The 12843-nt window shown below is 27.6% G+C and overlaps 1 protein-coding gene across 2 annotated transcripts; it reads left to right on the top strand.

Annotated features, from left to right (window-relative positions):
* Nucleotides 1-2093: 2093 nt before the first annotated feature.
* Nucleotides 2094-6164, top strand: LOC102604198 (AT-hook motif nuclear-localized protein 20-like). 2 transcript variants are annotated; one of them, XM_015310264.1, is made up of 3 exons: nucleotides 2094-2826; nucleotides 3334-3726; nucleotides 5897-6164. In XM_015310264.1, the coding sequence occupies exons 1-2, from the start codon at nucleotides 2319-2321 to the stop codon at nucleotides 3717-3719; spliced, it is 894 nt and encodes a 297-aa protein (XP_015165750.1). In that variant the 5' UTR covers nucleotides 2094-2318; the 3' UTR covers nucleotides 3720-3726; nucleotides 5897-6164. The 2 variants fall into 2 exon arrangements, with proteins under 2 accessions (XP_015165750.1, XP_006350955.1); XM_006350893.2 differs by lacking the exon at nucleotides 5897-6164 and having other exon boundaries at nucleotides 3334-3873.
* Nucleotides 6165-12843: the final 6679 nt, after the last annotated feature.

Genomic DNA, 12843 nt, shown 5'->3' with positions numbered 1-12843 from the left:
TTACCCGTAAAGTTTAAGTACTAAAGTAAGTTTTCGTGCCAAGTTCAGGGGGGTTTTTATGTATTTTCCCTTTTTAAAAATTACTTTTGCCAGAAATTTCTACAAGTTCATTGATCATCTGAGTAGTTGATTCTATCAAGCTTGGCCTAAAAATAAACAAGTTTGAAACAAAATTCGAAATTTGAAGATTTAATTTATTCTCAAATAGATATTTGTAAAAATAATTTCTCAAAAATCATTTTTAAAATCTATGACCAGACACGTTCTAAATGTTCGAAGCTCAATCACACAAAGAATTGATAATTAAACACGTACTTTTAATTAAGAATGAAGATATACAGATCATCCTATTACACGAATTACTTAACTATGCTTCCGTAGTTATATGTAATATGGAGTTCTAAATTATATTTACCTTGACAGTGTGGGGGACTTTTACATGTGGAGTACTCGTTTAACCTATGTATAATTTTTCTTACATTATCAATAGCTTAATGTAATTTTATTTAATTATAGCAGTTTATTTACTTTATCTCATAAGTTAATGTTTTAGATTTTAAATGAAAAAAATATCAGTTATAGTAAATTTAACTTACCATCAACGTAAAATGACGTAGATATATACACTAAGGAATCTTTTGATAGGACGCATTAAAAAAATAATGCATAAATTAACTTTGTATATTATTAATATTTTGTTTTGTTACTATATGTTTTCAACCTTATACGTACAACTAATACCTGAAAATTTTTTATATTAGAAAGGCAAGTGGTTTGACTTTATATATATATATATATATATTTAGAAATGATGTCATGTATGTTATTTTTAATATATTAAATCAAACATTGCATAAAAAGTTATAATTTCGAAATAACTTGTACAAATATAAGTAAAACCTCATTAAATTAATACTATGTAAATTAATAATCTATCTAAGATAATATTTTCCTCTGATCCCAACTTGGGACAATGGAAAAAATCACCCATCTCGATAAGATAATAAGATACATATTTTCAAAAGACCCCTATATAAATATATGGTCCTATTATAAATTAATAATTCTTTAAAATTACAAATATATCTAAGACAATTTAGTGAAATATGATTCTATTGTTTTTGTTTTTTGTTAAAATCTAAGTGCTCATATCTCTAGTTTTTCTTATTGCATCCAAAAGTTTCGGTGTTGTCTTTTTGAACTGCACCATAAAATTATAAATAGTTCGAGCTTCGAGCTGTGATAAGTGTTTCCTTGCGTAACTGGTTCCAAAGATATTGTATTATCTTTAACTTCATCATAGATCTACAATTTCTTCTAAACTCTGGATCTCTAAACATGAATCTCAAAACACTCTTTTAATTAATAAATATTAATTTATTAATTAAATGATATCTCAATAAAATAATAATATTTCAAGATACTACCATATTAATTTAGTGATTTTTTACTTATAATCAATAATATTAATATATCATATTCAATATTATTTTTATATACTCTATCAAACGATCCGACCCATTTTAGTGTCTTGGGAGGAAGAGAGAACGTGCAACCCACTACCTCACGAGCACAAGACCCCACGCCACAAAACCCTAATTTCCAAGAGACCCTTTTGCTCTCTTTCCCATTTCTCATTTCTCATTTCTCAAAGAAGACTATATACACTTTAATACCTTAACACAAAACCATTTGACACACTTTTGTGTCTTCGTGTGTTTCTTATAGTCCCATCAACCGAACTGCGAATTCAGAATTTGAAATTTATAAATTTCAACTTTTAAATTAGTATAATCAAAATTTATTGAATTCAGTTGATCCGTAAATAACATTTTATGTCCGCCTTTAGTCTCCACAATCCCAACCCCTTTTTGTGTGATCTTCGTGTGTTTCCTAAAGTCCCCAATACCCAAATTGCGAATTCAGAATTCGAAACTTATAAATCGATATGTTTGAACGAAATTTATCAAGTTTAATTAGTTGAATTCATAAATAACATTTCACGTCCGCCTTTGGTCCCCACCCCCCAAAATTATAAAAAAAGCTTATAATAAACAAATATAAACCCACAAAGCTTATAAGTTATAACACTTTCTCTCCTTGTTTCTTAATTATCATCATCACTCTCTCCCCCCCTCTCTCTCCTCTTATGATCATCTCTCTAGCTCCTTGCTTAGATCCTTGTTGAATTATTCAAACAAACAAAAAACCCTAGTCCCAAATTCTCAATAATCTTTGTAAAATTAGCTATAGACTTCAAGAATTTTTTTTCTTTTTTTTTTTCACTAGAAATTAAAACCCTATCTTTGAGTTCTAACATGTCAAACCCATGGTGGACAGGCCAAGTAGATTTACAAGGAGTTGAAACATCATCATCTGCGGGTTCGCCTTCTCTCAAGAAGCCAGATCTAGGCGTATCAATGAACGATAATAGTGGTGGTAGTGGTAGTCATGATGAAGATAGGGACCATAGCGACGACCCTAAAGAGGGTGCAGTCGAAGTAGCCACTCGTCGACCTAGAGGTCGACCAGCTGGCTCAAAGAACAAACCTAAACCACCAATATTTGTTACAAGGGATAGCCCTAACGCGCTTAGAAGCCACGTAATGGAAGTTGCTAATGGAGCTGATGTGGCAGAAAGTATAGCTCAATTTGCTAGGAAAAGACAAAGAGGTGTTTGTGTTTTGAGTGCTACTGGAACTGTCACTAATGTAACCCTAAGACAACCATCTGCTCCTGGAGCTGTCATGGCATTACACGGCCGGTTCGAGATCTTATCGTTGACCGGAGCTTTCTTACCTGGACCCGCCCCTCCTGGATCAACAGGTTGTTCTTGTTGAACTGTGTAAACATCTCATCTGACTATTTCAGTCAAACTTTTATAGAGATAACCACACTTTTAGTTATGTTATGTTGTCAACATGTTATTTGTCTGCTCTAATTTCATGTTGAATTGTGTGATGATATATCAGCTTATCTACGAGTTTAAACTGTTAAAAATAACGTATTTTTAATTGCATATATAATTTAGTTATGTTGTGTTTGCTCTAATTTCATGTTGAATTGTATGACCATTATTTCAGGGTACAAACATTGAGAGATCACACATCTAACTACAAAATACTTAATTAGTTGTGTTATGTATTAACACGTCTTTTGTCTGCTCTGTTACTATGTTGATGAATTGTTTGGGGGAAGTGCGATTTTATTAATTACTTAATTAGTTGTGTTATGTATTAACACGTCTTTTATCTGCTCTGTTACTATGTTGATGAATTGTTTGGGGGGAGTGCGATTTTATTAATTACTTAATTATATTATGTCTCGATGCAGGGTTGACTATATACCTAGCAGGAGGACAAGGACAAGTTGTGGGAGGAAGTGTAGTAGGGTCTTTAGTGGCTTCCGGACCAGTTATGGTAATTGCATCAACTTTTTCTAATGCAACATATGAGAGGCTACCTTTGGAGGAGGAGGAAGAAGGCGGTGGAACGGCGGCACAAGGACAACTTGGTGGTGGTGGATCGCCACCGGGAATGGGAGGAAGTGGTGGTGGTGGTGGAGGACAACAACAACAAGGTGGTGGTGGTGGTGGTGGTATGGGTGATATTCCATCATCAAATATGCCAGTATATAATTTGCCACCAAATTTACTACCAAATGGTGGACAAATGAACCATGAAGCATTTGGTTGGGCACATGGACGCCCTCCTTTTTAATTTAGAGGTAATTTAATTATGACAAAAATAATAATAATAATTCAAGAAATGAAAAAAAAAAAAAAAGTTTGAGAGGATTTAGAGGTTAGCTTCTTCCTTTTGATTATGTTGTATGGTAAAAAAAAAATATTTAAAGAAGTTATTTGAGGTCTAATTTATGTATATTAATTTTCTCTTTGAATTTTATTCAAATCATGATGGGGGTTTTCCCCTTACTTCAATCTTCTTCTTCTTCTAGTTCTCCTCCTCATCATATTCTTGTTTTTTTTTTTAATTGATAAGGAAAGTATTTTTGAGTAATTTTGTTAGTGGTTTTATCACGGCTAAAAAATCACTATTTTTCCACTAAATCTCTCATTGAAAATTGTTGAGAGGCTATTTCACAAATATTTTGATTAAATTGAGGAAAAAATAGTATAATGTTTTCATATGAGAAAATTAGGAAGTTTTTCCACTCTTTCAGTGAGAGTTTACTTCTCACCGTACATTTTCTTGGTGAGCTGTTGGTTCGGTGAAAAATAAATAGAAAAATCATGTTCTGTAACATATTTTCCACTGATTTACGGTGAAAAAAATCCTATATTTCTACTATATTATTTTAGGTTTCTCTCTTTTTTATTAATTTCCTTTTCCCTATGTTATTTTCTTTGGATGGTTCGTATACTTTGTGCTCCTCCTAGCTAGCTACTCATACCGCTTCTATAATATTTTACTAAATTAAATATAAATATTTTTAAAAAATATTTTCTTACTTACACATACACCAAACAATAAAAAATAGTAAGAAATCACCACACATATACGTATTAGGTTTTCTCCTTTCTTATTTTCCACAAGAAAAAATATTTTAAAGGATAAATGTTCTTATAAAGATATTTTATTTCAAAAGTCTCCTTCATGCCAGCAGAGTTAACTGCCAATAAAAAAGTCATATGACATTAGGTATCAAGACTTAACTAATCTATTTAATGGGATTTATTAATTTATTTATTCATATTAATAAATTAAAAAATGAAAAGAAAAAAGATACATGCCTTCTCATTTTATTTCTGAAAAAAGTGTACAACAAGCCATTTTTCCTGCAAGTAACAACATATTAAATTATTCATTCTGCATTTAGAATGTTTTATAAAAAAGATATTATTTTTTAATATTTAAAAAATATTAAACTTTAAAGTTTTTCATTTTACGCTTACTAAAATGATCTATACATAAGTAAATGTTCACAATTTGTTTTATACTACAAAATTTCAAAGGTTTTGTATTTTTTTCTCTCCTAAAATTTGTGTTTAATATCAAATAGTACCACATATATTGAGACGAAAGAATATTATATTGAATTAAAAGAAGTTCTAGTATTTGATATAAACAATTTTTAGAACAGTGAACAGAGAATCTTAGGAAATAGAGTTTGCTGAATTCATGGAGAAATGGTGCTTTTAATGTAACTAGCAGTGACCAGCTTAGAAGAATGTGAAGATAAACTTTCTCCGTCACAAATAATCTATCGTGTTTCTCTTTTATATATTTCTTAAAAGAGAATTTTTGACTATTTTACCTTGATTTCATTATGTAACATATAATTTATCTTTACTAAATATTTTTTTTCTATTGAGGTATTTGTAATTTTCAAAATTATTTACTAATGTCTCCATTTCAAAATGCTCATCACAATTTTCTTTTTGAAATTAAACGATATAAACTTTGACCAACATTTAAGATGTATTTTTTCATCATATTGATATCAGAAAAATTACAACTTAATGTATTTTTCTTATAATTTTAAATATTCAAATTTTATTTATAAGACATTATATTAATCTAATCAAATTTAAAAATTAGTTAAACTAACTCTCAAGAAACAAAATGTAACAATTATTTTAAAACAAAAGGAACTAAGTATAAAATAAAGTAAAAAGTAAAATTAGTTTTATCTAAATCTTTTATAAATATCAAATTACGACACATAATTAAACATATATATAGTCCATCTAGCACTGTCTATTCTAGATCTGATTTACTAGATATTATGATAAAACCTGTCTTCTCTGTCAGTTACACAATAAATGGTTCCCATGTAGCTATCTATATATAATAGTAGTAATACTCATATTATTCATTTCCTTCTTTATTATATATTTTCATTCATAGGATTGACATATTATCATGTTTTTAAGGATTGGAACACAAAGGATGCAGGCCAAGTGAAAGACATAATAGGCCACAGTTTTTTTTCTGTAAATCCCATGGTACATGCATGTACACACACTTGTACATTCATGTATCTCTCTCTATATATTACTTAGTATTTTTTAATGTTTTATCGTAACGATAAATAGGGTTGATGAGAAATAGTCTCTTTATCTCTAAAGTAGAAGAGATGAGATCTCTGTGCACATTACCATCTTCAGATTCTACTTTATAAGACTACACTGAATATATTTATTATTGTTGTTGTTCACTATTACAAATAGAGATCTTCGCTACCGCGAATCAATTAAAAAATTGTGTTATAAACTATGATTTTTCACTCATTTCCTACTGAACCAGGCCAGCTCACTGAAAAAATATATAGTGGAAAACGTACGTATTCTCACTTAAATAATGAAAACTTCCTAATTTTTTCATTTGAAAACAATACTTAGCTACTATATTTTTTTACTATTTCTACCGATTCAATCATAATGTTTGTGGTAATAGCTATTGAATATTTTTTAATGAAATTTTTTTATTATTTAGTAAAGATTATTGTGTTGTAATATCAAGAATATGTAATAATCTGTTCCCATTTCCCAAAGTTCGAAATCAAATTTTCTGACTAATTAATTAACAAGTGAAAGGTTTTAAATTTTTAATTAATCTATCCAATTACACACCTCAAATTGAGTTTGATTATTCAAATGTAAAAGAAGTCATATACTCTTATCATTTGAGCTTAATTTTAATTAACAATTTAATATCACTAGCTCACATGGTGGAGTTTTTGGCTAAAAACATCCCTCAAATATACTCTTAATTTAAATAACATCCCTCTACTACCATAATGAGCAAAAAAAACATCCCTTAACTCTCCAAAAAATGGTCAGATTCACCCTTTCATTTTTTTTCTTGATAGAAACTAATTGTTAAACTCATTTTCTTTCATGTAAATGAAGCTAGAATTAACTATGGATAAACATGTGGGGGTTTTCACATATTAAAGTTGTAATTCTTCTCATGTCAATATGATGAAAAATACATAGTAAAATATTTATAAAAAGTTCACATAATTTGAATCTTAAGAAGCGAAAAGCGTCACATAAATTGGAACAAAAAGAGTATTTTTTTTATGTAATATCTAAATATGTTACTTTTATATTTTAAAAAATACAGCCATTAGTGTTTATCAAATTTACACAAAAAATAAAATAAAAATAGACTACCTTCATACTTCAAATTTCCTCATTTGTTTAAGAAATACATAGAAAATTATACATTTTTTTCTTATAATATTTTGTTGCTTATCTGATCTGTAATTATATAGGGCGAAAAATAGTTTACTTGAAATATTTTACTCACTTTTTACGGGAACATCCTGGCTGCTACTATGAAGTTGAGGATGAAAACCTCTCTTCCTAGCTCATTCAGTTTAGTTAGGATTATCTATTACTACTATAAGCTAAGAGAAGAATGGGAGCAAACAAAATGGGGGATTTGTGGGTTGATCAACCGTTAGTTTTTTAACAAAAACTATTTAAAGGATGAATCTTGCCATTTTAAAGATAATTGAGGGATGTTTTTTGTTCATTATGATAATGCAAGGATGTGATTTAAATTTAGAGTATAGTTGAGGGATTTTTTGGCCAAAAACTCTCACATGGTGTGTGCCATATGGTCTATATTGCAAGTGATTTGGAATTGGAGTTTAATGATATACAATATAGTGAGTGTGTAAATGAACTAATATATTATCATATCACTTTTTTAAAAAAAATACTCCAATAATTAAGTATTCGTTTATAATAAGTGAAATTAGTAACTTAAAAAAGAAAACAAATTAAAGGTCCAATAACTAAGCAACTACAAACAAGTTAAATACACCAATCACGTAAAAAAATTATATTATTTGTGTCTATAAATTAAATTTTTAAAATTAAAAATAAAATGATCAATTCGACGATACAGACTCTCCTTTGGTCTATTGTGTAAACAAGTTGGATTTTAGACAGAATTATATATTGAATGTTACATTAGCATGTATTCTACAAAAAATTGATGAATATTATTTGAAAGAAATTGAAAACTTTATAAATTCACTCAAAATGACAAAAAAAAACAATAATATGGCTGAAGAAATTCAAAGGAAAATGACAGATTTTCTTTCAAAGGAAAAGATAAAAATGTTATAATCAGTCAAGACTTTTTGACTAGGTCAGAAAAAACATACTAATAAATTAACTTTATTAAAACAAACAATAATGCCCATAATTGCTCAAACAAATTAAAAATAATTTAATTCTTCTAATAAAGGAAAAAAAATGCAAGAGACATGCACCTACAATATTCAACTACTATCTTGTCGTTTATAAAAAAAACTCTACAATATAATATGAAAACGAATATAATATAATAAACACTATATAATGGTGCATCAAAGTGTGGCCGGATATAATATTTCTTCCGTTTCAATTTAATTATCTTATTTTAATTTGATACATAATTTAAAAATGTAAAAAAGATTATCGAATTTTGTGATCTTGAATTAAAGATATGTATAATGCACCAAAATATAATTTAAACTTACGATCTTAAACATGTTATATGAAAAGTTAAACTAAAGAATTGTTAACCAAACTAAAAATAAATAGGACAAACAAACAGAAACAAAAAGAGAATATTTAATATGCGAGTTTCATAATTTTTGTTTAAACTTTTGCTATATGTATTAAGTGAGTTATTCATACCTATAATTAAATATTTATTTATAAACTTAATTATTATTATATAATAATTTGAGATTGCGATAATTTATAAACTTCAAATTTTAAATTCATGTCAATTCGACCAAAATATTTGAAAACATTAATTACTTAGAGAATTTTTCATCAATTAAAGAATAGTTTCTTTGTTGTTGCTTTGGGCCACTTTTCTCATTAGCATACGATGTATAACTTTTTATACAACTATACACAAACATTTTTGTGACATAATTTTTAAATTTGTATAAACAATAATAATATTTATTTACTTTAAATTTTTTATTTTAAAATAAAATAAAATTTATTGTTATATAAATATGTAATTCTAATTTTAGATAATCAATATTAATGATTTTTTTTTCTAAATTTCATGATTAGTAATAAATGTCATCACAAAATTTGTGATAGAGAATATACCATAGAATAATAGGAAAAGAAAATGATATAAATATATTGAGAAATATAAAAAGGCAAAGATGAGTGTTTTGTTTGAGTGGTGCTACAGTTGGCACAATAATGGAATATTTATTATACAATAAACTGAGGGGTTTCTATCACTTTACTGGTGCTTAGAGGATTACTTAATTAATTAATTAAATGATTAAATTAATTAGGTCAGTGTTTGTTGTGGTCAGTGATTCCTCATTAAACAATTAAGTATTAAATTAGCTGGTGAACAGATGACTTTTAGTACTAATCTAATTTAATTGATTAAAATTAATTTAATCAAGCTTCGATTATCGTATTATTTATTGTTGTTATTGTTCTCATCTACTTTATTTTTAGAACCTGTTTGACATTACTGCTAAAAATAACTTATTTTTAGAAGCACTTTTTTTTCTTTCTAAAATGACTTTTTAGAAAAGTGTTTTTGAAAAAAGCAATTTGTGTTTGATTAATTAATTTAAAAAGAGTCTTTGATAAGTAGATTGTGTTTGGCTAATTATTTTTAAAAGTGCGTTTGAGAGTCAAATTACGAAAAATGACAAGTATCAATGCACTTTTAATATTAAGATTATTTTATAAAGAGAGAATTATTTTAAATATCTATTATAAAGTATTGATTTAATATTTTACTTTTATTAAATTAATATCTACATATTTAAATTATGAATCAATATTATATATAGATAAATAAAAAACTAAATTAAATATTAATATGATATTAACATAATAATTTAATATAAATTTAAAATATCAAGCAAAATAAATTTAAAAATCATTCCACAATTAAAATCACTACATATGAAAATTCACCACAATGAAAAAAATAATTTTGTGTTTTTTCTTTTTTTAAGAAGCAAATATTTTTAGCTTTTTTCCCAACAACAGAAAACTCCTCCTGCTTCCAATTAAAAACAATTTTATATGTTTGCCAAACATCTTCATTTTTTTAAAATAGTGTTTTTTCATCAAAATAAGTGTTTTTGACCTCCCAACAACAATGTCAAACATGCTCTTAACATGACTTCTTCATTACTATATTTCCTTTCAATTCTCGATATTGATATATTTTACTTAAACTGAGGATCTATCAGAAATAACTTGTATGCCTTCATAAGGACAAAATTGTGTACACGTCATCCTCGAGAAATTTTACTTTTGAAAATAATTTAACCAAAACACTGTAAGACTAGTGTTCTAATACAATTGGAGTAATTTTCTTAATGACATATTAGCTTGCACGTCACTATTGTAAATTACTTGTTTAGCATTAGCTAAGGCTGCAGATAACCTGCTCATTAAAATAAGAATTTTATAATTTGTTTGATCTTTCAAAATTTATTTATTTTAAAAATTATGGAAAAATATTTTTTTGTATTTAGATAATTAATATCATTTTTATCAATTTTATTATATCAATAATATGTTTGATCAATATTCTAGAATATTTTTGGAGGAAAAACATAATACTTTTTTTTAGCTTATGGAATTAACTTTGGTTGATACTTGATACGCATACTTATTTCTTTCTTATTCTTAAATATTTGGTCAAATAGTCAAACTCTCTACAATAAATATTTTTGAAATTAGGAAAAGAAGAAAACATTTTTGGCTTCTAAAAAACTTGGCAAAAAAAGGTGTTCATGGGTCGGTTTGAATCGATTATTGGTTAAAATCAAAATCAAACCAACTTAATTGAATTTTAAATTATCATAATCAAATGAAACCAAATATAATATACATTTATTGGTTTGGTTGTTATGATATTTAGTTCGGTTTGGTTATTAGGTTATTAACCATATAAAAAAATAAAAGAAATGATTAATTCAAAACATGGGGAAAATATAACAATTCATTCAAAACGAAAAATAGTTAGAACGACTGACATTATAGCATTCCGATCACTGAATTTATTGTAAATAAAGCTTCAAAATTTACCATTTTGACTTAGAAGGAAGAGACAATGAAATTCTCAGTCCCACCAAGAATTGCATAGACACTCATATACATGAAATCAATAAGATAAATGTTCTCATCTTGAACATTTTTACTTTCATAAATAAATTTAAGGGGATTAAATTGTTCTAATTGGAAATGACGATTTTGTTTGATTATAAGATAAGATTACCTTTTATTAAGTAGATTAGGGATGACAATGGGGGGCAGGTTGAGCTTAACCGGCAAAATATTCATTCCATCCCGCTCCACTCTGCATAGCAATTTTTTTCATTTTCAACCCGCCTTACCCTGTCCCGCATAGACCCGCCCTGCATAATTTTCTTAATATTTTCTTTTTTGGAAATGGCCGAAAATACCCTTAGAGTATTTGAAAAGGTTTAAATATACCCCTCATTCACCCATTGGGCTAAAAATACCCTTCAATCCACCTTTTTGGTTCATTTCTACCCTTTAAACTAACAACCTTTTTTTAAAATTATTATTTTTATTTATTACGTGTCATTTTGATAAATTAAATCCTAACCCATTTACTTTTCTTCTACTCACCCATTTCACTATTTCAGTGCTCATGACCCAAACTCAATTAGATGACCATTAAAAACTAGATTGATGAATTATTTCTCCGTTAACCCTAAGCCTCTTTCTTCTTCCCACTTTTCTTATTAAAAAATTTCAAAACTATTTTTCAATCAAATGATACATTTTCTAATTAGGTTAGAAAATAGTCTTGAAATTTTTTAATAAAAAAAGAGAGAAGAAGAAAGAGGCTTGGGGTTAAGGGAGAAAGAATCCATCATGCTATTTTTTAATGGTCTTCTAATTGGGTTTGGAGTTATGGGGCACTTAAATGGATGGGTAGAAGAAAATTAAATGAGTTAGGATTTAATTTATCCAATAAGAAAATGACATGTAATAAATAATAATAATAATAATAATTTTTCTTAAAAAAGGTTGTTAGATTTAGGGTAGAAATGGACCAAAATTGTGGATTGAAGGATATTTTTAGCCCAATAAATGAATGAAGGATATATTTAAACATTTTCAAATAGTTCAAGAGTATTTTTGTCCCTTTTCCGTTTCTTTTTTTAGTTAAGTCTGATACTAAATATAAAATTCAAAAAATAAGTTCATTTTTCATTGAGTTATATTAATTTAATAGATAATGGCTTAAAATTTTATTTTTTAGAGGTCAATTGGGGAACATGTAAGAAATTGTATTATTTTTATTGAACAATTTTCATTTATTATCTTGAATATTTTAGCAGCTTTAAAGAAATTATCTTAATAACTAATGTTCTATCAATTTTACAGCATGTAAAAAATTAAAATTAAGTTTGAACCCGCATAAAATCACATATTCGCAACCCGTTCTACCCCACATAGCCTTAAACCCACCCAATCAGTATCTGCCCCGCCCCATTGTCATTAAAGTAAATATAAAGTTTCGTGGGTTCTATTATGGGATAATTGTACAGAATGACAAACTTATAATCTAAAATAAATGAAGTAGCTACTGTTTGATTTAATTGCGCCCCGTAGCAAACGTTTGCCAGTCGCCTCTCTCCCTCCAAATTCTCGCTCGCCACTCTCCCTTTCTCGCTCGCTCCCTCTGTGCTCGCCTCTCTCGCTTTATACAACAGAATTGTATAAATTGTGTTTCTGTTTGTATAAAGCGAGAGAAAATTGTATATACACACGCAAATACATATATATTCGTCCTATACACTTATAATTATACAATAAAAATATTCCCCTGCCCAGTT

Source organism: Solanum tuberosum, unplaced genomic scaffold (assembly GCF_000226075.1).
Source record: "Solanum tuberosum cultivar DM 1-3 516 R44 unplaced genomic scaffold, SolTub_3.0 scf00131, whole genome shotgun sequence".
Classification (NCBI taxonomy): Eukaryota; Viridiplantae; Streptophyta; class Magnoliopsida; order Solanales; family Solanaceae; genus Solanum; species Solanum tuberosum.
Note: the sequence above shows the minus strand (reverse complement) of the source record. Positions and strands in the feature narration are given on the sequence as shown.

Coding starts and splice junctions, on each gene's coding strand:
- LOC102604198 (XM_015310264.1), top strand. CDS start 2,319: ATGTCAAACCCATGGTGGACAGGCCAAGTAGATTTACAAGGAGTTGAA. Junction 2,827..3,333: donor CGCCCCTCCTGGATCAACAG/GTTGTTCTTGTT, acceptor GTCTCGATGCAG/GGTTGACTATATACCTAGCA.